The sequence below is a fragment of the Ictalurus furcatus genome, chromosome 11, assembly GCF_023375685.1.
Source record: "Ictalurus furcatus strain D&B chromosome 11, Billie_1.0, whole genome shotgun sequence".
NCBI classification, from domain to species: Eukaryota; Metazoa; Chordata; class Actinopteri; order Siluriformes; family Ictaluridae; genus Ictalurus; species Ictalurus furcatus.
Window position 1 is genome coordinate 10,394,901 of NC_071265.1, and position 25,873 is coordinate 10,420,773.

The 25,873-nt window shown below is 37.2% G+C and overlaps 1 protein-coding gene across 4 annotated transcripts in view; it reads left to right on the forward strand.

Annotated features, from left to right (window-relative positions):
- Positions 1-25,873, forward strand: part of pex5la (peroxisomal biogenesis factor 5-like a) — a 74,998-nt gene that overhangs the window by 28,711 nt on the left and 20,414 nt on the right. For 2 of the 4 annotated variants that reach the window (XM_053635853.1, XM_053635855.1), the window contains exons 2-7: positions 11,733-11,837; positions 17,341-17,452; positions 22,018-22,212; positions 22,309-22,423; positions 22,554-22,647; positions 23,115-23,144. In XM_053635853.1, coding sequence (XP_053491828.1) covers positions 11,733-11,837; positions 17,341-17,452; positions 22,018-22,212; positions 22,309-22,423; positions 22,554-22,647; positions 23,115-23,144 — 651 coding nt within the window. The remainder of the gene's footprint in view (positions 1-11,732; positions 11,838-17,340; positions 17,453-22,017; positions 22,213-22,308; positions 22,424-22,553; positions 22,648-23,114; positions 23,145-25,873) is intronic. The other 2 variants (XM_053635854.1, XM_053635856.1) reach the window with 2 other exon arrangements.

The window sequence follows — 25,873 nt, forward strand, 5'->3', positions numbered from 1 at the left end:
GGGCCAGCAGAAATGATGAAGCTAATGGACCTTATTGGCAAAGCATAAGGGGATCAAAGTTAGCTGAGTGTGCAGGTCATACACAAGGTCCAAAAGTGCTTTTCAAAAAGTGCTTTTCAAACCTCCTCGACACTAGCATCCACCCAGTTATTATGCTCGTTAGATAGTCAGCAAAAATCAGGAAATATTTGCATCAATAAGCACTATACTCAATTCCATTATTGATGAAAACCTTCAGAAAGAGAGTTGTACTCATGCAAGAAGCTGATAGCTATTCTGTAAAAATGTTGAGAATCTGGCCACTGCTGCATTGAACGGTATTCATGCTGAGACATGAACCAATTACTTCACATAAATGGATGGGCCCTACACCGCAACTTGTTTATCATCTTTGGTTGTAAATCAGTTTGTGTTGCTGTAATTATTTCTCATGAAATTATTACAATATGTGCAATTCATTATTTTTGTTTCTCTTGTTTTGATAAGCTGGTAAATTAAATAACCACAATTTTGCTAAGGGACAATGTAATAAGAAAAATAAATTTCTATCATCCACAGTTGGTTAAAATAAAAAGTTTCAATTTACATTAATGATGAATTGCACTTTTTATACGTAAAATCCATAGGTACGGTGGTGCAGCGGGTAGTATTGCACAGGCCCCTAGAATTTCACAGGTCCATGTTTCCTGGTTTGGCCCTGAGCTTGTGTTTTGTCTGTGCATAGTTTCTGTGCATGTTCTCCATGTCTGCATGGGATTTCTCTGAGATGTCCAGTTTCGTTATACCTGTAGGTGGTTTGGCTGTGCTAAATCACCCATAGGTGCAAATGTGTGGGAATGTGTGTTTGCATGGTGCCATGCCATGGACTGGCATTCAATCCAGGGTGTGTGCCTTGGCTGTGGATCTACCGCTGACCAAAATGAATTGGGGGGAAGAGGAATTTTACGAAATCATGCATCAGAATTTAACAGAAGACCTTTGTTGGACGAGTATCAGAAGAGAACGATCAGGAATTCCGGGAGGTCATCACTGACTTTGTCAACTGGTGTGAGTAAAACCACCTCTGCCTCAACGTCAGCAAGAAAAAGGAGATTGTAGTCGACCTCTGTAGGAGGCCACCCCGGTCTACACCAGTGAACATCCAGGGTGTTGACATCGAGAGGGTGGAGACGTACAAATTCCTGGCTGTTCACCTCAACAATAAACTGGACTGGTCCATAAACACCGATGTCCTGTATAAAAAGGGCCAAAGTCGTCTCCACCTGCTGAGGAGACTGCTAAATCCTGCTAAAATTGTTCTATGACACTGTGGTAGCATCTGCTATCTTCTATGCAGTAGTTTCCTGGGGAGTCGGGAGCACAGAGAGGGACAGGAAATGTCTTAACAAACTGGTTATGAGGGCTAGCTCTGTCCTGGTCTGCCCTCTAGACAGCACAGAGGTGGTGGGGGAGAGGAGGATGTTAGCTAAGCTGGTGTCTATCATGGGAAATTCCTCTCACCCGCGGTATGAGACATTGGGGTCCCTGAGCAGCTCCTTCAGCAGCAGACTGCTGCACCCTCAGTGCGAGAAGGAGCGCTACCGCAGGTCCTTCATCCCTACAGCAGTCAGACTCTTTAATGCAAATAACAACACAATGTAGCACTGCTAGCTGTTTTTTTGCTTCATCAGCCTACACATTCACAATAATTCTTTAATATGAACATTTATTCATTTATTACTATTTGTTGTTCACCCTCTAACATTAACTGTGCAATAGTCCATTTATCACTTTTCTGTATGTAATTGAGTTGTCACTCATCTGTAAATATTCATATTTGTATTCATCCATACATACATTGAGGTGTTCATAGTGTACATACTACCATTATGATTATTTTTCACGACTATTATTCTTACTTTTCTATTCCTATTGTATATATTTTTTAGACATTTTATTTCATTCAATTTCTTTTTAACGTGTATTCTTTCCTGTTTTTTTTTTTTTTTTTGTGTAATTGAGCTGATGTAACGAGGGAATTTCTCCAGTGTGGGATCAAAAAAGTTTTTATCTTATCTTATCTTATCTTAACATCCCTTCAAAATCGAAGAGAGGACCAGAAAAAACTTACCTGTGACAACATTAAAGGAGCTGCAGGAATTTCAGGCAAGTACTGGTCACTCCCTACATGTGAAAACAATCCCTTGTATTCTACACATGTCTGGGCTAAGCGGTAGGGTGGCTAGACCAAAGCCCTTTCTCATAAAAAACAAGCAAGCATCCAAGCCCACCTAAATTTTGCCAAAACATACATATAATCACCGCATACCATGTGGAAATTGTGTTATGGTGTGATGAGACCAACACCAAAAGTTGATTATGACTAACTTTCTGGACAAAATTCTAAAAAAATATGTTTACTGTAAAGGTTTTGCAGCTTATCACCTGAAGAACACCATATCAACAGTGAAGCATGGTGGTGGAAGCATCATGCTATGGGGCTGCTTCTCTCCAGCTGGGACTGGGGCGCTAGTCAAGATAGAGCTAATCATGGATATATACCAATCTGTTTTGTAAACAAAACCTGCAGGCCTCTGTATGACCGCAGAAGATGAAGAAAAATGTCACCTTCCAGCACGATAACAACCTAAAGTACAAATCCAATTCAACCAAGGAATAGTTTCAAAAGAAAAAGATCAAAAAGAACAAGTTTACAAGCAAAATATGCTTTAACAAAGTTGTAGTTAAAGGGTATACACACTTATGCAGTCAGGTTATTATTTAAAAAAAAATCATTGTTTTTCTTTAAAAGTTTTCTATTTGATTTTCACTTGAATTTGTTATTCAAGTGAAATTTGAATTTGATATATCACATGAAAGGTAGAAAAAAAGATCTGACATGATTTATATTGGTTTAATTTTTTGCACCAAAAAAACCTGCAATTTTAACAGGGGTGTGTAGACTGGTTTATCCACAGTATGTTATTGAACAGGTTTGAAAATTTGTTTGCTTGGACAGACTAGTTTAAACTTGATTTAGATCTTACTTTGACAGGTTGTTAGCATCAATAGACATATTATAGAAACAATCAAATGGATTATTCAGAACCTAAAAAAGTGCACAAGGTACTGTTTTACGCCCTATGTTCTTTTTCTTGAACATGTGATTTGCAAATATACTGTTATATTGACTTTTGCTTCTTGGCTGATGATACACAATAACACTTCAGCCTGATTCAGTGGTACCACTGCATATTTCACCCTAGATCTTAATCGCTATTCTGTAAAAACAAAAGCAAGCACCACCTTGGTGTAGCTGATTGTTATACACTGAAAAGTACATATTATTATTTGAAAAACAGCTTTAAAAAAATGCTGACCCTACACTTAGAACGTAGTACATGTGTCATAACAGCTAGAGTGGTCTATTGTAATGTGCTTAAGCTATGGTCTGTTTTGCAATTAAAAAATAGCTGGATCTATGAAGGTTTGTGTTATTTGCCTTAATAATTATGCATTTTGGGGCCTTTAAACCAAGCAGTGCAAAATACAGGGCGTTGACTATGCGAATAGATTTGATCATCCACAGTGTGATTTTCTCAACTTGAATGTCACTTTGGGAATGATGATTGTGTGTGCAAATTATACAACCGAAGATCAGATATTAAACTTGTGGAAGCCTGTTTTTGTCATATGAAGATTATTCATTTTCTATAGTTTCTCCAACTTAAGTCACAGTGTGAAATATTTTCATAGTAAGGTTGGTTTAATATTACAAACATGCCACATGTTTGTCCCATCCAATGCTATTAACATTAAAAACAGCCAGTGAAAAGTTACCTTATTAACACACAAAAAGACAATGCACAGAGCACACTCAGGTCTGCACTCTTTTAAAAAAATTTTTGCCTTGATATTGACTTTTGAACTGTTTTTCGTCACACATCACCAACTATAATCAGCAGTATTCTTGCAATGTAAACATTTGACAAGTTTCATTTTCACTCCTTGCTTCATGATACAAATGATAGCCATGGCTATCAAGAACATTTAACACAAACAAAATAAACTCATTTAAATAGTTTTTCTAGTCCCCTATTTTTCATGTGACATTATTTACATACTTATATTTTGTAAACCGATACATCTGCATACCAAGTTTTTCAAGTTGCACTAGCAAAGGAAGACCCTTTTTTTTTTTTTTAAAGGAAACCAAGATTAAAAACATACTTATAGGTAATTTGTAATTCTGTGGTCTTTTATCTTGCTAAATATACTTTATTGTAAAATCTTTACCTTCTAAAAGAATAGTAAAAAATGATGATGATGATGATTATGATGATTATTATTATTAGCTGGCTTGGCGAGTAACAGAATACATGTAACGGTGTTATGTAATCAGGATACAAAAAACTTGTAACTGTAATCCATTATAGTTACTCAAAAAACAAAGTAATCAGATTATAGCTACATTTTGTAAAAATAGTAATACTATCAGGATTACATTTTTTTTTTTTTTTTCAATTTAAAGCCAAAGAAATTTAGGCTCCATACTGTGCCTAAAAAGGTTGCATTTGTGACCAAAAATATAAATTTTGTGAATTATATTTTTGGTGTGATACTTGGATTACGTTACTGATTAAATATTTTATGAAGTAATTGGTAACTGTAACAGAATGCATTTTTAAAGTAACCCTCTTAACCCTGATTATTAGACAGCCTTTTTTTATCTTGAACCTCTAAGTATAGAACAAGTTGTCTTGATGTTAAAGTATTCGCTGTAGCAATTCAGACATCACCGTTGAAGAGGAAAGCAAGCAAGGACAATTTAAAGTTAGTACATTGTGAATGCAGTCTTTCCGCCACATTTGGCATTGTTCTTCTGTGGCAGGTTAAACACGGGTGCTAAACTTTGAATGTGTTAGAGAACTCTTTTTTCAGTGCTTTCAGCTATATATAGCGTTGTACCTCATCAAAGCGGTGGGGGAACACGTACCAAAACCATGCAGAAAACATTATTGTTTAAGTAATCATGAGATGATTTCTTGAGCTTAAAAATCTCCACCCTGAGATGTACATGCATGTGGGAAAACTTTCCTTTTCATCTTCCTGTTCATTAAGTAAGTTAAGTGGGTGCGCAAGCATGGTAACATCAATAGCTAGTTAACATTAGAAGCACAAACATCCACATATAAGCAAACTGCACCTTAATTATCACTTTCTTTGGATGTACAAGCTGTACAGTTAAAGTAATTAGTGCTGGGCTCAGTGTAGGTACTAATTAGATCAGCTGACTGAAGTGCTCATAACACATGGAGAAAAAAAAGCCATTTTTGTGAACAGTGTTTGTGTTTATTAAATGTGATGCACAATTCTGTCTACTGCCATTCATTAGTATTGGACATGACCATTGCCAGGATGAGAACAGCTGGTTTGTGAAGAGGGAGTTGGTAATATTAGTATCAGATCATGTATTAAATCCACTCAGGAAAAAGTGCAGGCTGTTAGATTGTAGAGCAAATTATTATTTATTATCTTCTTCTTCTTCTTCTTCTTCTTCTTCTTCTTCTTCTTCTAGTATACATATTCTATTTACTATATTACTTCATTTCTATATACATATACTAGTTTACTATGCAACTATTACTATACTACCTCTTATTATTATCTCTTACTACCTCTTATATCATTACCTCTTCTTCTACTTTTGTTGGGTTTTGCATAGAACACTTACTGGTTTTTACCAGAGGTATTAAATAAAGAAAAGAAAAGAAAAATAAAGGGTCTTTTTTACTTGTTTCTTATAGTATAAGTATACTTACACAATAAGCCATGAGAGAATCGTTGCCAACATAGAGACTTTTAGTGAAAAACTAGTGACAAGTCTTACCTTTACATTTATAGTATTTGGCCGACACCTTTATCCAGAGTGACTTAAAGACATGCTTTGAAGTCCCTACCAATAAACATGTCTTCACTAGATCAGAGATTAAGAGTATCATCTGTCTAAAAACCCTGTTGGGGAGCTTAGTACATTATGAAAAACACACAAGGCAACAACACTTTTTAAAATAACATATACGTAATTTAAGGATGTATTTCATAAAGCGGTAGGACTGTTCAGACAGCCAAGGGAAGTTCATTTCACAATCTAGGTGCCAGGACAGAGAAGAGCCTTGATATATGTTTTCTTGGCACCCTGAGAGATGGTGGATCCATTCGAGCTGTGCTGAGGGAGTGTGGTGCAGAGTGGGGTTTGATGGGGTTTGAAGTGCTTTAAGGTACAGTAAGAGGGCACTGGTCTGTTTTTGTCTTTGTAGGCAAGCATCAGTGTTTTAAATCTGGAAGCCAGTGGAAGAAGGCAGTGAAGGTTGGAAACTTGGGAAAGTTGAAATCATGCAGCTGCATTCTGGATCATGTGACAGAGGCAGACCTACTAGGAGTGAGTTCCAGTAGTCCAGTCTCAAAATGACAAGGGACTGAACATGCACCAGAGCGGTCTCTGTGAATAGAAATGGCCAGATCCTCATAATGCTGCAATGGAGAAAATGGCATGAGTGAAGTCAGCTTAGTGACGTGAGGCGATATGAAGAGATGGTTGTCTATGGTTACCCCAAGGTTGTGTTCAGCAACAGATGGTGACATATGAGTTGTCATACAGGGGACATAGAGTAGCTCATTTTTTCTGGGATTAAGTTTCAGCTGATGAGCTGTTTCCATAACGAGATGCCAGCCAAACATGCTGAGATCCGTGTAGAAGCATGAGTGCTTGTGGGAGAAGTGGAGAGGATAATTTGAGTGTTATCAGCATAGTAGTGGTATGAAAACTCATGTGAGGATATGACCTCACCAAGAGAGTGGGTATAGAGGGAGAATAGAAGAGGACCTAGCACTGAGCCTTGTTGGACCCCAGTGTAGAGTCAGTATGGTGCAGATCTATTTATATCCCCTACATATCATCTGATAGCAACTTTTGAGCAGAAGTTAGATGACGTTTCCAATGACCAATCACTGATCACTATGGTTTGTCCCACCAGTGCATTTCTTATTTCTATATTTCATTATTTAAACTCTCTTCTAGGTGATATTTACAAGTAATAAAAGTGTCTTCAGAAAATCTTTCTTCATATAGCATAATTTGTATTATAATATACAACTGATCATATTGAATCAATGAATAAGTAAATTAGTCCCTGAGATCAACTGGTAAATTTTTGAGTATGGATTAACTACTTCGCCCTGAAAAGAGGTGGCAACACTGCATGAGAGGGTGTGTGTGTGTGTTACAGTCATTTTATCATGTGTAAAAGGGCGTTTTAGGCACTCCACTTCACGTCACAGTAATGCACATCTGCAAGTGGCTTATCGCTGTATTAAAATGGCAACAGAAACATTATGATTGATGGCACAATGTAGTCTGTTAACAGTAAGCTTTGTTTGCTGAGGAACATAACAGGCATAGATTAGGGTATTCTATGGTTAGAACAATGGCTTTATGGTTTTAAAGTCTGTCATATAAATACAGAATTAAATTATTTAACAATGGCTCAACCAATCAGAGTTTACAACTGAAAGTATCATTTTATAAATAGATTCGTATTTGTGCTGCCCAGAAGTTTGCAATGTGTCCCTAATTTCAGAATTTCTGGACTTCTGACAGTCATTGTGTATGTCAGGCTGAGTACAGCAGTTTTGACAGCTCAGCAATTTTTGATAGCATTATGTAGGCTGTTAAATTGATTGCAGTGTCACATTTGCTATATTACTATATTTTGAGAGACTGAGGCGTTTATGCCCCTCAACCCTTTCCAATCTTACTGCATATCTATAGGCATTTAATCAAATTAAGTGGAATGGTTGACATGTTGTATAACTGTAACTTTGAACACACTACACCACAGTATCTGTGACATTGCACAACTGTGAACTACTCATTCATGTACACACGTCCTCAGAGGAAGCCTTTAACGGGATTTATATGAGAGAAATTGCTCTGTGTGGAGCTTTTCATAAATACCTAAAGGCTTTGGATGGTGAATCATTCCTCCACATGGAGGGGTTGACGTGGACAACAGGTTCTTGGATGAACTACTGCATAGTGTTGTGCAAGGACATGTCCTAACATCTGTCTCTGTAGGCTTCATTAAGAGCTCCCTTTTTGTTTTAAGTCAGGCCTCACTTCTCTTTGCTGACCCAGTGCAGTGCTATGCTACACACACACCTAATGGCTTTGTGTCTTGAACCTAGATAATTTATGGCATGTGCAGCAGGAAAGACATTTAACATGATTTCTCTTTGAGGTGGAGCATCAATATGGCGTACAGAAAACTGTGTGCCAGAGGCAGCTCTGGAGATGCAGCTAACAGCCATTATCCACAGTGTTGTTACATAATCCTGGGACCTCATACAGTACTGACCAAACACTGATCAAGCAACAGGCATTACAGTGCTACCAATTCCTTCCTCACACTATGGGTCTTATTTTTATAGTTAGAAACTTACCGCTGGGTGACAAATTAAAGGAAAAACAAATTAAGTGCCTTAGTAAGATGTTCGGCCTCCACAAGCAGCCAGTGCAGCTTTGCTGTGCCTTGACATTGATTTTTACAAATCTCTGGAGCTGTACTGGTTGGATGAGCACCATTCTTCCAAAAGATATTCTCTCATCCAACATCTTCAGAGGTCCAGATCTTCCATAGGTGTTCAACTGGGTTGAGATCTGGTGAGTATGAAGGATTTAGCATATGATTTATATCATTTTCATACTTATCAAACCATTAGGATACATTGTATCCATTATCTATCCATAGAAATGTGTCATAGTAGGATAAAGGTGATCAGTCAGAAGAATGTTGATTTGGAGTGAAAGTTCTAAAACCCAAACCGTGCCAGCTAAATAAATAAATGCACCCCACAGTGTAATAGAGCCACTGATTTTTTTTCTTTTAATTTGTCATCCATCTCTAAGTCAGGCACTTAAACTAAAAAGCTATGTGAAAAGATATGCAGAGAAAGTTATCTGTAAGAAGAACTGCATTACGATGTGTCAGGCTAACTTGATTTGTTAATGGCCCATTCAGATTATTAAAATGACAAACATGCACTTTATGCCTCCAAGGCTGCCAGGTTTTCCTGACTAGTGCTGATTGTGCAGCTGTTCTGCAGTTACGTCTTGGCCACTCCCAGTAAAATAAAAGCTTAATTTTAAGACCAAAGGAATTGGGTGACGGTAAATGCAGCTTGATTAAGCAGATTGCATTCGACTGAGGAAATATGTATATACATATAAATTGCAATATGATAAAGTTTTTTGTTATATATTTAACGTAAGTCTGACCTAATTTGATAATATACAAATATAAATTAGGCAAAGATTCAAAGAAACATCTAATAGAAGACTAGAACATTATGAATATATTGAGGTTAATAGTCATGAATAGTCATAGTCGTGATAATCACATTAATCACATATTTCTGCACATTTGTCTCAGTTAAACATTCTGTAATCCACCCTTATTAATTGGGTGCCAGCTATAAAAGAGCACTTTGATACCAAAGAAGTACAAACAGCTCCTAATTATAAAAATGGAGAAGCAAATCAAGCCACTTTGTTTGTATATTACTTTTAACAATAGGCATTTTCACAAAGCAGCAAATCAAAGGGGGAAAAAAGTTTAATTATTCCTAAGTTTAATTATTCACACATTGAGTGCTCACAAAGACATCTCCAGTACTCTTTGTACCATCAATGTCAGTATTTTCTGAAAAGAATAAAACATGATGGGGCGTACTGTTAGAGGAAAATAATCAATAATGGGGAGATTTGATGCTATTATCATATAACATTGATTAATTTTTAATAATAGCATGGCACAAAGTGTTTTATTTCTCTCATATCAATGCAGTTTGCCAACTATTAGAATTTGAAAATAAATAAATTAATTAATTGATTAATTAATTAATTAAAAAATTTAAAAAGCACCCACCATGCAAGTTTCTGTGTTAGTTGTTACTATAGAATCAATAACATATAAGAATGAGTGCATTTATTTATTGTATAGACCTGTGCTTTGGCTTACAGACAGAACTACTGAAATGCTGTTCTGTACTGCAGTTATAGAAAATTAATCAGCAACTTTTGGCCAAACAGAATGGAGAATTCTGTACCACTGTGATATAATTTATAATATACGTAGATATTTCATATAGCCCTCAAATTCTGTAATGTATTTCTATTTATTTTACACTGCTCAAAATGTGTATCTCAGGGTGAATAGTGTGGCACTGATTCTGGTTCTAATTAAAAGAAAATGAAATGAAATTCCTGTTATAGCATTTAGAAGAGACTGATGAAGCAGATGCAGGTCTTTAGTTAGTAAAAATGTTTGAGTTAAAAACCTAAGGCACTTAAGGCATTGCTGTGTTAGCATCTCATTTTTAGATTTTTGAATGGCAAACATTTAATTTAATTAATTCAGGCATTCTTTTTCCGTTTCAAATAAAGATACCTGATCCATACTTTTTCTGCTGTACTGTTGCTGTATGTTAATGGCCACATAGTAGATAAAGTCATATATCATATCATGTTGAGCAGACATTGTCTATCTAGGAGAGCTGATTTTGCAGCATACTTGTCGCTGTAAAACGTTTTTACTTACAGTACACGTTGGGTGACTCTGTTGGAGTGGATACAGGTGGGATTTTTGCTCAATTAAGCACTATTTTTTTGTGAGACACAAGCTTAAGGTGATATACAGCCCAAAGTTCAAAGATGGTCAATTGAAAATCTAGAGACAGAGACTGACCTGATGTTAGATCAGGAATAAATTTATTAAAATGGAAGTTTGAGTTTAAACCAGTTAAGTCACTTTGAGGAGACTTTACTGAAGACTGATCTATACTGAAAAGACAAGTTCATTATACTGCCAAGACATGGTTTGTGTGAGATAGAAAATATATTTTGTCACAGAAATACAATTCTCACATTTAAACCTAATTAAAATACTATTTTAACTTGCTGTATCACAGATCAGGTCTTTGCACCCCTGAAGTAATGTAGGTTAAAAAAAAAAGGAAAAAATGTATCCCCATTTTACAAATTATCTATCAAAATAGAATTGTAACAATAACAATAGAAAATAGAAGACAAAATCAAATAATCAACTATGTTTCCATCTGTCTCTATATCCGTTCCGAGATAAAGCAGATATTAATAAGAAGCAAAGATTTGCCATGCATGCTGGTAGAGTTTATACCTGACCACTTTTGTTATCTCCTGTTAGGATCATCTATGAAACCCGACACACTAAATGTCTTGTTGTCAGTTAAATTTATTTGTTTTTTATTATTAATATTTCTTTTAGTTTAGCTTCATTTATTTAAACTGCTTTTCACAGTCAGAGACTTGGTTTTTCAGTGTTCATTTTATTTATTTTCTAGAATAAAGGTCGGTTTTTGGATCAATTTGATCTCTTACATAACCCGTCTCCTGTTCCAAGGACGATAGCTAAGTTCTGAAATGACTTCCTAGACCTCTCAAACTAATAATGTAAAGTCTGTGAATGATGAGACAAGTCTGTGGATGTGCATCACTGCTCCGGCCCCTGCATCAGAAGACAGAGTGATGTGTGTGAGGACGGTGTGTGTGATGGGCAACATTAGAAAATACTGTAAACACCCTAGGAGGATTAATATATTGGAATAACTGAACATTTTTGTCCTGACACAAGTCATTGTTGATTTCATTGTTGTAGGGGAAAGACTCTAGGGCTGCAGATAAGGCCGTTGCCATGGTCCTGAAGGAGATACCCAATAAGGCGTCCCCAGAAGGCAAACCCCTCCTCACGGTGACCAACAAGGTGGGCAGATCTAACGCAGCAACCCTGAGGGTCAAAGGCCTTGCCCATTTGGATTTGACTTAACCAATGGCAAGACTTTGACCATCCCATTTGTAACTTCTACTTTAAAGCCGTTAAACTCATAGTATCTGTCTCCCATCAAAACTCACAGAAAATTCCCACATGCTGTTTTTATTTCATTCTGAGCTGCTCTATGGGGTTTAAAACGGAGCTCTTTAGTATGTTTACATGTACGTTATCTTAGCTGCAGAAATGGGACTAAGTGGATGAGTTTAAGTAGACATTAGTTGTATCTAACCTTACTTGTACTAAGCAGAAAATTTTCACAAGGTGACAGGCCTGTTCCATAATATAAGCGGTGAAATGAAATAAAAGGAGAAATAATTCACAGAGTAGTACTTCACTGCCTGGCATAATGGGTTTTTTTTACACCTCATAAGCAGCTAATCTTGGTCTCTGTTTCATTCTATAGTTGTGTATGTAACAGCATGAAATTCTTTTCCAACTTCCTTAGATGTGTCTCTTGTTTATGTGTGTGTTATAGTGAGTTGCTTTGCTTCTCTGTGCCTGGTCTGGGTCTAGCCAATGCCACTCAGTGTGTTTCCTGTGTGTTCTAGTCATTTGCTTTGTGAAATGCTTTTTTAAACTTCTTATATGCGTGTGCATGTAGGTGAGTGTGTGTGCAGAGCTCTTATAGGTGTGAAATCCGTTTGTTCTATTTGTGTAATAATATATGTGCTAGTTTGATGTTTCATTGAGTGGAGTGCACTATTAATGAATTATGGTATTTTATTGTCTGCACGTTACATATTTTAAAATTGTTCTATGTGGTATTTAAATGTTTGTATATCGACATCTTGCCTTTTCCACATGTAATGACTGAATGAGATTCAGTTAATTATTAGAAATACTTAGGCTTTGTAAGGGGTCTGATTGTTTGGTTTTTGTTCTAGGTTTAATCCTGATTGAATTACCACATTGTGGATAAAAACACATTACACAACTGAGTACTGGTCTCAGGATTATATTGACATGTTCACATCAGGTCAATATGAGGACCAAGCAATGTTGGATTTTTGAATTTTTTTGGTAAAAAGTCAATAGAGATGTTGACGTTTAAAAAATCAATACAGAACAGGTTTACTTATAAACCTTTAAAACATGAATGTTATAATGTCTGAAGGTGTCTTTTTTTATTCCAATCCCCAAACAAATTAATATCTGAAAGACAGAAGGAATATTAAATAGTTGAGTTAATTTTGTTTCGAAGATAGGCGAAATCAGGTAGTTTAAAATTCACCCTTGAGATAGGAAGGTAAGGTGAGGTATTTTTAGGAAAATCACTCCTGCTGAAATATAATAGTCATGCATTGCAGGAAGTAAATTCCTGCTGTTATCTAAAGCAGAGAAATGATTGTCTCCCTAACCCCCTCTCCTGCCCTGCTGGCCCCATCTCTGTCCCTCAAGACTCCTGCCATCTTCACTGCTCCTGGTTTCCCTTGACAACAATATCTTAGAGATGGCAATAGGAACCACACACGAGCGACACAATTAGCTGAGCTTTTCCATTACATAATTCTGGATTTGCCCTCCAGCATGTGCAAACAAAGGGAAAGTACTTTGCAGGGAATAAGAGCAAAAAAAAGGAACAAAATGATCATCTGAGTTCACTGAGAGGCAACAAGAGGCAACAACTCTTGATGGACAAGTCCTCAAGAAAATGCCTCTTTAGGAGAATGAATCAGGACAAGTTCCTGTAATTATTATGAGAGTAGAAGCTAACATTATTCATCCTTTTTGTTGGGCAACATAGGTAATTAAGTGGCCTTTCACTTCCAGCTAGATTTTGCAGTGGGTGGAAAGGGTAAGCAGCATCATTATGCACATTATGAGGCCCACTGGCGGTTAGAGTTGTGAAAAGAAACAGCAAGACAGGACATCAAAAGATTGTTGTGGTGCATTCCCAGAAGAGTAAAATTTATTCTAGACTAATTAGCCCATCCTAATTAAATACTTAAGTATATGACCTTGATGCCCCGCATCATCCACTTGAGTTTGTGAATCTTTTTAGTGCTAGCTCATATCAGGGTGTTTCTGATGAGTAAGTTGCCTAAAGTTGACATTTGTTTTAGCAGTACCTTATCAGTCACAATCCCTCTGTTTTACCTTCATCTTTAGTCATGTTTCATTTTACACAATAGTTTGTTTGGATGCAATATAGCTCAGTACTTTACACCTCCTGCTAGTTTAGCAGCTGGTGAAACCCCATTTCCATTCGAACTACCACAGGCTAAATCTCAATGAGTGGTGATGTGAGTGGACAGCCTAATGTCGTGAGAGATGGAAATTGCACTATGGAAATATGTGTGCAATACCGTCCTAAAGTTTTAAAGCTTTGTCTAGTCTAGTTTAGCCAACCTGGAAAATGGTCGATTAAATATCGATTTGTTTACTGTCATTATGTTGAGGTGCATCGGCATATTAATGCGGCATTTGCGTAGGTGATTTGGGTCGGGTGAAACCCTTGGCACATATATAACCATACAATATACTGATTACTTCATTCAATTTGGGTATTAAGCTCCCATAACATAACTTATTACCTGCATGCTGCAATAATTTTAATTCTTGACATATTCTCTTGTCTGGAGAATTTGATTTTCTGATTTATTACGGTTTGTGTAAACATCCCTCCTGAGTATCATTAAGGTCCTGTCCCAAATCAGGATTTCAGCAATAAATAAATACTACATCTGTTTTCTCTCCATTCAGAATGTGAGGTTGTTCAACCACCAGGTTACATTTAACTACAATGAACCATAAGCAAATAACAGTATTTTTGCCAAATTACAACAAGGCTTGGAGTTATTTTGGTTTAATTACTAGGACGGACCTCGTCCTTTCAATGATTGCCATCAGTGTCGACGGTCCTTTTATATTCGTATTCAGTGCAGAATGGTTTTAATTGAATACAAAGAGAAAATGATCTAATTAGATGGCATAGTTCTAAAAGACTTTATCTCCTCATATTCTGCTGGCAATTAGAGGATGAAGTAATTCTTTTTAATGAGTCTGAAAGATGAAGAGTGTGCACGCTGGCTTAGTGATTAGCACATTCAGGGTTGGGGGTTCGATTCCCGCCGCTGCCCTGTGTGTGTGGAGTTTGCATGTTCTCCCCGTGCTGCGGGGGTTTTCCCCGGGTACTCCGGTTTCCTCCCCCAGTCCAAAGACACACATGGTAGGCTGATTTGCATGTCCAAAATGTCCGTAGTGTATGAGTGGGTGTGTGAATCTGTATGCCATTGTGCCCTGCGATGGATTCATACCCTGTCCAGGGTGTACCCCGCCTTGTGCTCCATGCTCCCAGGGATAGGCTCCAGGTTCCCCGCGACCCTGAAGGATAAGCGGTATAGAAGATGGATGGATGGATGAAAGATGCAGAATACAAGTGCCACTCACAGGCAGTATTGATTTATCTATGAAACATCCAGCCTGATTCTGCTACACCTATGCTAAAACACAACATGGTACATGAAATACTTCCACATGAAGAAATCTATGCTGTAAAATGATTTCACTTTTGAAGAGGTCATCATATCATTTTCACAGACTGGTGAAATACTGAATATAACTTGTTTACAACAGGTCCATAAACCCTAATAGACATATGAAACGTCTCCATTTCTTCCTCTCCAAAGCGTTGTAACTGTAGGAGTTCATGTGAGGAAACCTGAGGCATTCCCCAGCAGCAAAAAGCTACTAGCAATTTCAGAGGCATGCTACTAAAAATATGCCACCAGCAGGGTATATTACTGTTATACTAGTTAGAAGTATTTAGTCGTATGTGGTTTGGGATGTAGCCACAGTCACTACTGCAACTTATGGAATTTTACTGTTATACATAATAAATTACCAGAATTTATTATTACCAAAATAAGTCCTGTTATAGTGTTACATGTCATCCATAGATTTAGCACATGCCCCATTTAAAAATGCACATACATGCTAACTGGCTAAATGCATGTCCCTTGCCTGGGTTTGCTAGCTAAGCTGTTTTTCTGTCATTCTCTCAGGAATTGTGAGTGCAGCGCAACAACAACCAGGCTTGAAAATCTGTCTGATGTGTACTTTAATGAGGTTTTATGTTTAAAAAAAACATTTACAGTTAAGTTTAATTCATCTTGTTTACTCAGCCATGAACTGACACATCATATACCATTACAGCCTATGCTGCACAGCACATGTGAATTGATGCATTGAATGAAATGTTATTTGAGCAAATAACATTTGGCAGTTTGTAGGTAAGACATAAATAATAAGCTAGTGGGCGACATTGAAAGAATAAATAGTTCTGTCAGATGACACATTTAAATGAAAGTTTCTGTTCATTTAAGAACAGTTAAGAATGTTTATCTTTCTGTTTCATTATTTCGTAGCTCAGAATGTATGATAAAAAAAAAAAATACAAGCTCCAGGTTTGAACATGTCATTACTTCATTGATAAGATTTGGTTCTAACTGCTTCTTCAACAACAGTAATGTAAATAAAACACAGAATATGCAAAGGGATATAGAAGAATCTCTAATAGGGCGAGTCTTAATAGGCTAAAATTTTCTAATCGTGCTCACATTTGTTTAGGAAACACACAAGTACACACGCTAGGATGTCTGTTGATGTTAAAACTGAGCTACAGAGCATGTGGATGGGATCTAATGCTGCATGTGAGTTATTGCCTAACCAGCTAGTAGACACTGAATGTACAGGACACCAGATGCCTTATTTCTCTCTGCAGTATAGCGGTATAATGCAAACACAGCCAATTCATGCATCTATGGATATGGATTTTATTTTACATTAAAAACATTTACAGCATGCCATCAACAGCTACATAAATATATGGGAAAGGAAAAGAGGAAAAGACAGATTCACAAAAGATTTATCATTAGTGCTTTATAGTTGCATCTATGTTTAAGACCTGAGATTCCTGATGGAGAGCCATTTACAGTGCAGTACACTAACAAAGTCCTTTCACTGGGTTAGTCTTCAATGACTGAACGAGCACCATGAGAGCTGAATGATGATTGATGTGTTTATTCAGTTCTTTGATGCTGGGCTCCCTGAACGCCAGACAACCTTTCAAATATGTGCCTACTTTAAGATGAGAGTCGTAAGGCATAGCTGGGGGATGTCATCTTAATTCCATAAATTTTGCACGTGTGCACTGAAATGCCAAAAACAATCATATAGTTGTGTTATTTCATTTTCACTATGTCAGCTAAATAATTAGATATGACTGTTGTAACTTGGCCTTAAAGAAATGAACAAAATCCTACAGAAAAGTAGGATGTTATACAACACCAGGATCAAAGCTGGGAATTGAAGGTATTATCTGTAAATAGTCCAGAGTTAGAATGGGACTGACAGATCAGACTGTTTGCACTAAGGGTGCTATGTGTTCACCAAAATGCACATTGATGTAGGTCTGTTTTTTGGGTTTTTTTAGGTGGTGAGTGAACAACAAGAGAGCCGTCCCTTGCTAAGCCCCTCCATCGACGACTTCTTGTGCGAGACCAAGTGTGATGGAGCTGCCCACCCTGTGACCTCCAATACAGCAGGTAATCGAAAAGCTGACCTCCTTCCCAAGATGTCTAGCTCCAACTCTTGCTCTAAATGTACATGAGCAACAACCAGAATAAACACTTTCCCTATAGGTCCAGCAGAGGTACCAAACAGAAGGACAAGCTACTTCAAGTTGATTATTTATACATGTATATAATGATTCTTCATTAATTAGCCAACTTATGGCATTTTTTTATATATATATATATCAAACAATTGCAAGCAAAACACAGGTTTGTCAAAAAAATATATGTTTGTTAAATGTAGGTGTGCAACAATTATTGGCACCCTTTTAGTCAATACTTTGTGCTACCTCCCTTCGCCAAGATAACAGCTCTGAGTCTTCTCCTATAATGCCTGATTAGGTTGGAGAATACATGGCAAGGGATCTGAGACCATTCCTCCATACAAAATCTCTCCAGATCCTTCAAATTTCAAGGTCCATGCTGGTGGACTCTCCTCTTCAGTTCACCCCACAGGTTTTCTATTTGTTTTAAGTCAGGGGACTGGAATGGCCATGGCAGGACCTTGATTTTGTGGTCAGTAAACCATTTTTGTGTTGGATCATTGTCCTGCTGAAAGATCCAAACACAGCCCATTTTAATCTTTCTGGCAGAGGCAGCCAGGTTTTCATTTTATATCTGTTGATATTTGATAGAGTCCATGATGCCATGTATCCTAACAAAATGTCCAGGTCCTCTGGGAGAAAAACAGCCCCAAAACATTAAAGAGCCACCACCATATTTAACCGTGGGCATGAGGTACTTTTTCATATGGCTACCTCTCTGTGTGCCAAAACCACCTCTGGTGTTTATTGCCAAAAAGCTCTATTTTGTTTTTTTCTGACCGTAGAAACCGATCCCATTTGAAGTTCCAGTAGTGTCTGGCAATCTGAAGACGCTTGAGATTGTTTTTGGATGAGAGTAGAGGCTTTTTTCTTGAAAACCTTCCAAACAACTTTTGTATTGGATTGTAGTTTTGGAGACTTTCTGACCCCAAGACTTATCTAACTTCTGCATTTCTCTAGCTGTGATCCTTGGAGAATTTTTGGCCAATCGAACCATCCTCTTCACAGTGCATTGAGACAATATAGACACACATCCAATTCCAGGTTGATTCATAACATTTCCAGTTGACTGGAACTTCTTAATTATTGCCCTGATGGTGGAAATGGGCATTTTCCATGCTTGTGCTATTTTTTTATAGCCACTTCCCATTTTGTGAAGCTCAACAACCTTTTGCTGCACATCACAGCTAAATTCCTTGATCTTATTCATTGTTATGAATGACTTATTATTTCAAGTACACAGAAAGACTAAAGATCTGTATTTATGCATTCTGGCTTTCCATTTTTACAAGACACTTATAACATTTAGACCCATCGAGGAGACCCTTTGCTGTTAGTCTCTAATTGTGTATACGTTTGGAGAGGCCTCTATCCAGGCTCTAATTGCCTTCGCTTTTCATTTGGAAGATCCTTCCATTTGCAGTAAAAGAGCAGTCTGTTACTCTAAGATAAAGACTCGGTCGTACTCACTGCAAACAAATGATTTTGGGGTGGCACTTAGTTCTCTCTTTAGAGAGCAATATCAGAAGCTAACTGTTGCTCTTTGTGTGATTATGCTTTGATTATTGGACAGCTTTTCATTTTTTACTCTAATGCAAAACTGCAACATGCTTTCCTAAAAAAAGTCTCTTTTTGACTAAATTCCCTTACAGTTGCTTCAGTAACCCCCAGGTGATACTGCTGCATTGTATGAAAGTGTGATTTACTCTCTTGAGGAAATCGTACCGAGACCGGAAGCAGGATTTATAAACAGCTGAACATCTGGTCACATCTGCTTAATTAAGAAAAACCTCAGACATGGCCATTTTATTTCTCTTTGGGTAGCAATTAATATTCTCAATCTCTAGTGTTTTCCGAATGTTATTACAAAAACAGCTGCCATAGTAATTTCATGTCATTTTAAAGTATGTGTCACAGAACAAGTTGATTTTTTTTATTATTTTTTTTAATCTGTAGTTGGCATAAAGACAAGATCACATATCATCATATTTAATGTAGCATAAGGGGAGACAGCAAACGCTGGATTCAAAGTTCAGTGCAGCTATACGATGCAGATGGTGCCTCAAGTTCTAGTTTGTGAGGAATGACACACAACACATCACAAATCTACAGCCACTTCTTGCTGATATGCACTGTTATGGTAAAGACTCAGCTCAGCTATTTAGCGATCTATGACATGATGAGTTTGATGATGTTAATAGTGGTATTAGTGTGAAAGGTGAAGCTTTGGAACATGATCTAAGTTGAGTAAAATTAGGATATTATATATATTATTATACATTACGCATAAAAGCAATTTGGAAGGGTCATATGTTGACCTGTCATCTGGTAATAAAACTCAGATAGATGGAAGATTTTTTCAATAGTGATATTATTATTATTATTATTATTATTATTATTATTATTATTATTATTATTATTATATATTTTGACTAGTAGGGGAGAGTCACTAAATACAGCTTCACTATTACATCCATATACAAGTGTGTCACCTCCTTGTCTCTTTGAAAAATCCAGCGGGATATGTTCACTCTTGCTGGACTATTTGCAAAATAAAATTGGGCCAGGTAAATATTTTTTCTTTCCAGTTCAAAAACTGAAATCTGTGAAATTGTGTACACTCACACTCACGTCCATTTTAATAGGAACACCTTTACACCTGCACATTTATGCAGTTATCCAAGTAGCCAATCATGTGGCAAAAGCACAATGAATATTAATCATGCAGAGATTCAGTTAATGTTCACGTCAAACATCAGAATGGGGAAAATTGTGATCTCTGTGACTGATCTCACAACACAACAGCAGAATACACATTGGGTTTAACTCCTGCCAGCCAAGAGCAAGAATCTGAGCCTATCATCGGCACAAGCTCACCCAAACTGGCAGTTGAAGATTGAAAAAAAATCACCTGGTCTTTTTCCAGTCTTCAGCTACACAGTTTGAGTGAGTCTGTGCCCATGATAGCCTCAGTTTCTTGCTCTTGGCTGACAGGAGTGGAACCTGATGTGGGCGTCTGCTGTTGTAGCCTCAAGGTTTGATGTGTTGTGCGTTCTGAGATGCTTTTCTGCTCACCATGATTGTAAGGAGTGCTTAGTTGAGTCACTATAGACTTCCAATCAGCTTCTTGCCAGACTAATCTGGTCATTCTACTCTGATCTCTCTCATCAATAAGGAGTTTCAGCCTGCAGACCCTTTAAACACAGGATGTTTTTTGTTTTTTTGCACCATTCTTTGTAAACTCTAGAGACTGTTGTGTGTGTGTGTGTGTGTGTGTGTGTGTGAAAATCCCAGGAGATCAGCCATTTCTGAAATACTCAAACCAGCCCATCTGGCACCAAAACCATACCACGGTTAAAGTCACAGAGATCACACTTTCTCCCCATTCTGATGTTTGATGTGAACATTAACTGAAGCACTTGACCCGTATCTGCATGATTTTATGCATTGTACTGCTGCCAAGTGATTGGCTGGTTGGACTATTGCATAAATGAGCAGGTGTACAGGTGTTCCTATTAAAGTGGATGGTGAGTGTATCTCTACAGTAACTTTTAGCATAGCTTTCAGAGTTTATGCATGCTGCATCTTGCATCGGTTTGCAAGTTTATCAGAAAACATGAGTGCGACCTATGACACAGTTGTAACACCTGTTTTATCTCATACTCATATAAATGCTTTTTTTAAAATATAGAAACACACAAAATATTGAAATCATATAGAGCAATAAATGTGTGATGGTTTATTGTTGATTTCCACTGATGTAGGTGTAAGTTCGCAGCATTTTGAATGGTGCTACTGTTGACTCCTTTTGGTTTCAGTGAACATGTTCAGTTCCTTACAGTTGAGAAACTTGAACTTGATATAAGAAGCAAACATATGTACTGTATGATGTTATTTGGAAAATATGAAGCCTGTAATTTATACCATCATTGAGTCATTTAACTCAAACCAAAAATTGTGCTGGATCTCCATGAGTCAATTCTAACGATCAAAATACAGTTCGACTGTTGCACACCTTTCAAAACTGTTCTTCTGTGGCAGGGAAAGAAATAAAATCAAAAGACAATGTCATAATGTTTTTTCTCATATAGGTGAGTGTCCAGAGCCATAGCAGCTAACAGGGAATGTCATCATTTCTTGTTCCTTCCTCTCGACAGTCACAGGACTCAAATACTCAGCCTCACACATTACTGACGCAGTAACCCTATGCTCTTGATATAGATCAGCTATTGTTTCGATTGTTATTCTGTTGGGTTTGCATCATTCAATACATAATGTTTAAAAAAAGGGTTGTTCCTAAGATTAGACATTTTAATTAGTTTTTGTGCTCCCAAATTAGCCAATCTCCAGTGTAGCAGCAGATCCTCTCTCATCATATTACATTGCTGCTAATTTTGGGAGGGAAACTGTGGTATGCTATTTGGGGTGATGAATAAATGAGGTCATCCTAAACTTCTAGAAGCTGTTTAACATATTCACATCTCCTGTTCCCAGTGCTGTCCTCTTCTCTGGACCTGCTGGACCTGAGTGAGCCTGGTGAGAGGAGGAACAGTAAAGACCGAAAGAGTCCCATGTCCACCAAGAGCACGCCTCATAGAAAGAAAGCAGATGAAACCGAGCTGATACAAGTGGATGTCGAACAGAACAAACCCTGCTCTCGTACACCTGTGAAAGATTCTCTGGATTCAGGTATCCTGGTCAAAGGGAACATAAACATGAATGTGTGAAACTTTTAAATAAATCACTTGCTATCGCTTAGAAATGTATCTGGTTGAATGTTGGCAGCGGGTGTTCGTTCACCGCTGGAGAAATGGGAGGAACGCAATCCAGAGAGAACCGCTAGCAGGAAATGGAAGCTAGACAAAAGACGGTCGTCCAAAAATTCTGGAGATTTCGCTTGGTAAACCTCTTCTCTACCATATATTCTGAAAGGCAGTAGGTGAAATGTTCCTATAGTGACCTATCATACTAAAGTAAACATCAGTACAAACACTCTCTTATTGCTTCTGTCCCTTATGATACACCCAAAGGTCTACTGACAGCAAAACGCAACTTGATACAGCTGCCAAGAACTCGTTAGAAATAAATTACAAGTCTGAGGCAGAGACGTCCCCATCCACTCAAGTAAGCTTGTTTATTTTCTACATCTCTGCAACAGCATTCACTAAAACACCAATGTTTCAGTACATGCACTAATTAAGTAGAGATCACTGAAGAGAGGTGGGTAGAAAAGACGAGATCCATTAGAAAGTAAAAACAGGAAAAGAGTAGTACATTTTGTGATAAAAGCCCCAAATTCAGTGCTATGGGGCTTCTAAATGTTTTTTTCTCTCATACATACTGTATTAACCATAAACGATAGACGTGAATGGAATTTCAATAAAACTACCCAGAAAAGTATAAATTACCACAGCACCTGAATATAAATATGATTTTTTTTACTACCCACTTCTTTGTCAGAAATACTGCATTTGAATCTAGCAGTTCCAATTTTATGCCAAACTACATTAAATGTTGTACTATACTATAAACACATTTAAAAATATGTGCTGGTTAATTATCTGCTAACTCGTAGAATTCTGTCATTACAGCTCAACAAGCAGTATATTAGTGGAAGACATGTAAGCCTCTCTATGATTTTTTGTATGACATGCTGACCGGTATATGCATTTGCACCATGCCATACCGACAAAATCACAGCAATGTTTTTTATTAATTAAAAAAGGACCGTTTCATGGAAGCATCAATTGAAATAAAAAAGCCTTTTTAATCTGACACTGCATCCAGCCTTTTTTTTTTGTTTTCTTTTTTTCTTTTTTGTGGTGCTACAAGGTACAAATGTTATGCGCTTGTGTCCTCATTGGAGCATGCAGGTCTGCTGGGCTGCTATTCCTGTTGCTACAGCATCTGTTGTTAGATTGATAGCTCGTTAATTATTCAGTATCTTCTTCCTGTGCTTACTACGTATAAGGTGTCTGCTACAGCAAGTAAACTACAGGTCACATTTTAACGACGCTTAATATATTACAATCAGAAACAGAATCAGAAACTTTATTTGTAAGACGTGCATGATACACCGGAATTTGCTTAAGAACTAAATGGAATAGCATGAAGCCATTCAAAACCCAACTTCAAGCAACTGCAGTACGCACCCACTGTGCATCTGAAATTAACGTTCGATTTACTGAGGCTGTATCTCATTCCCGCACATGGGACGGCCTATTAATTGCATTATGCTTGAGGCACACGGTTTAAAAGCTTCTAGTGAAAAGGTGGAAACGTTCCTCTAGCAAGTTGATAAAATATCTATGACTAAAACAAGTAACAGATGAAGCTTTCCCAGCATCCAAATATTCTAGAGAAGCACAATTTAAATTTAAAACATAGACAGAATTTGGGAAGTGGTAACATGAAAGGTTAATGCTGTAGGACTCACGCTTAAAAAGTTGAAAAAATACCTTACAATAAAATAAAGCCGAAATAATGTGTACTTTAATCTGTACTTTTTCCTGATTTTTTTTTTTGTTCTAAGAGCTGTATAATGTTGTTCTTTCAGCACATCCTTCTGTATCCTTTTAAACAATATAAACAGGATTGGCAGGTCTGCTTGTCATAAGCGGTCCAATACCTCTTCAAACCCAGCCCACAACAAGCCCAAAACACAAGTTCTATTAAAACCTAGATTTCCTTAACAATTCTTTAACAGAGTTCCTGAAATGGTCAAGAATCTTTCATATATTAGCTTAAAAAAAGAATATGTACTAAATGAGTAACTTGGTTATTACTTGACACAAACACATTCATACTGTCATGTGTTTGTAAAGTATTTGTTTGCCTTTGTGAATTTACAAAATCAAAATCAATAGCAGAGCTCTTAATGAAATTGGTGGCACAGAGGGAAGTTCAGTGTTTCTACTCATTATTCAGGTTAATTAGTTGCGAGCAGAGTAAACATCAAAATGTCCCTGGCAAGGATACTCCAGGACCAGCGCTGAGAAACAATGGCTGAGACCATCTGTTGATTTTTAAATTGTAATGCTTGATCTTCAGTTCATCATTATATTGTGTGACAATAAAATATTGGCTTTGACTTAAGCGTGTTCGTTCAGTTGTGTCCAAGTTGGCTTCTGATTTTTGAACCCTGCAAAAGGAGTCACTCTATAGGCTGGAGCCTTTGGACAGAGTAGGGCTTGGTCATTATGACTTCAGAGTGTAACACAGCCCCCCATCCCACTTTTGTGCTGATATCCTAGTTTTTGAGTGATCCTTCTCCTCATACACACGTATGAGTATAGAGTCAGCTCATTTAGGCACATAGTACAACAGTAGAGATAATACAATAATAGTCAGAAAGCAACCTAGTTGCACCTGAAACCAAGTGCAAATATGTTTGTATATCTGGTCTTCATTATTTTGGTCATATATAAAATCAAGCAATGGCCTGTAAGTGAATCTGTTGGATATTAAGGATGTGTTATACAATAGAAAATGACATAACTGGCATTATACAATTTTCCTTCGGCTCTTAGGGAGCCTGCCATGAGGGGCCATTTTGCACAGTAGTCGCTCACATCAGCGTAAGATTTGCTTGATTGGGTTCTTAACAATGAGGGGCCACAAAAATGGAAAGGGCAATGTTTAGGGTAATTGTTGCTCTGACTCAGAGTTCGACGGCACACATTAGTCATCAAGACACAGGCTAGGGTTACAGCATGCTAAAGCAAGACTGATTGTCTGCACAGAGACCTCCATTATAACTTCCTGAAATCCATTTAATACCTTAACCCTGGCAACTGATGAATGTACAGTGAGGCAGGTCCAAAACACCCCCTCCTGTGCTCTTTGTTCAGTGAGGCTTACTTATACAGAAGATTGAATTCATGCAGCAGAGGTCTGCCTTTGATAGGCAGGAGTTCCATTTAATATTAAAAGGGATCCACATCTTAGCATGTAAAAACTATCTTGAATATGGGCTAAATCAACCAATATTTCTGCTTATTTAAACTAATCTAAAGTTATTGAGCATATTTCTAGATATTTCTGCTTATTTTGAGCTTGAAATTGTCTTGTTCATTTGGCAGTTGCTTTGCTTATTTCAAACGTTTATGTCTAGAAAGAAGCCAAATTATCTGCCGATAGAACAAGACAGTTTTAAGTTTGAATCGAGCAAATTTGTATAGAAATAGACTAGAAATAGAATGGTTTTATATTTGTTACATAATAATCTCATAGTGAGAAATATTAAATAACGTTTTTATTTTCACTTGCTATCATTTTTATAGTGCAACTTCTCTTTTAATAGAAGGACAGAGGATTCAAGGACTAACAGACCGCGTAACTGATACTGAAA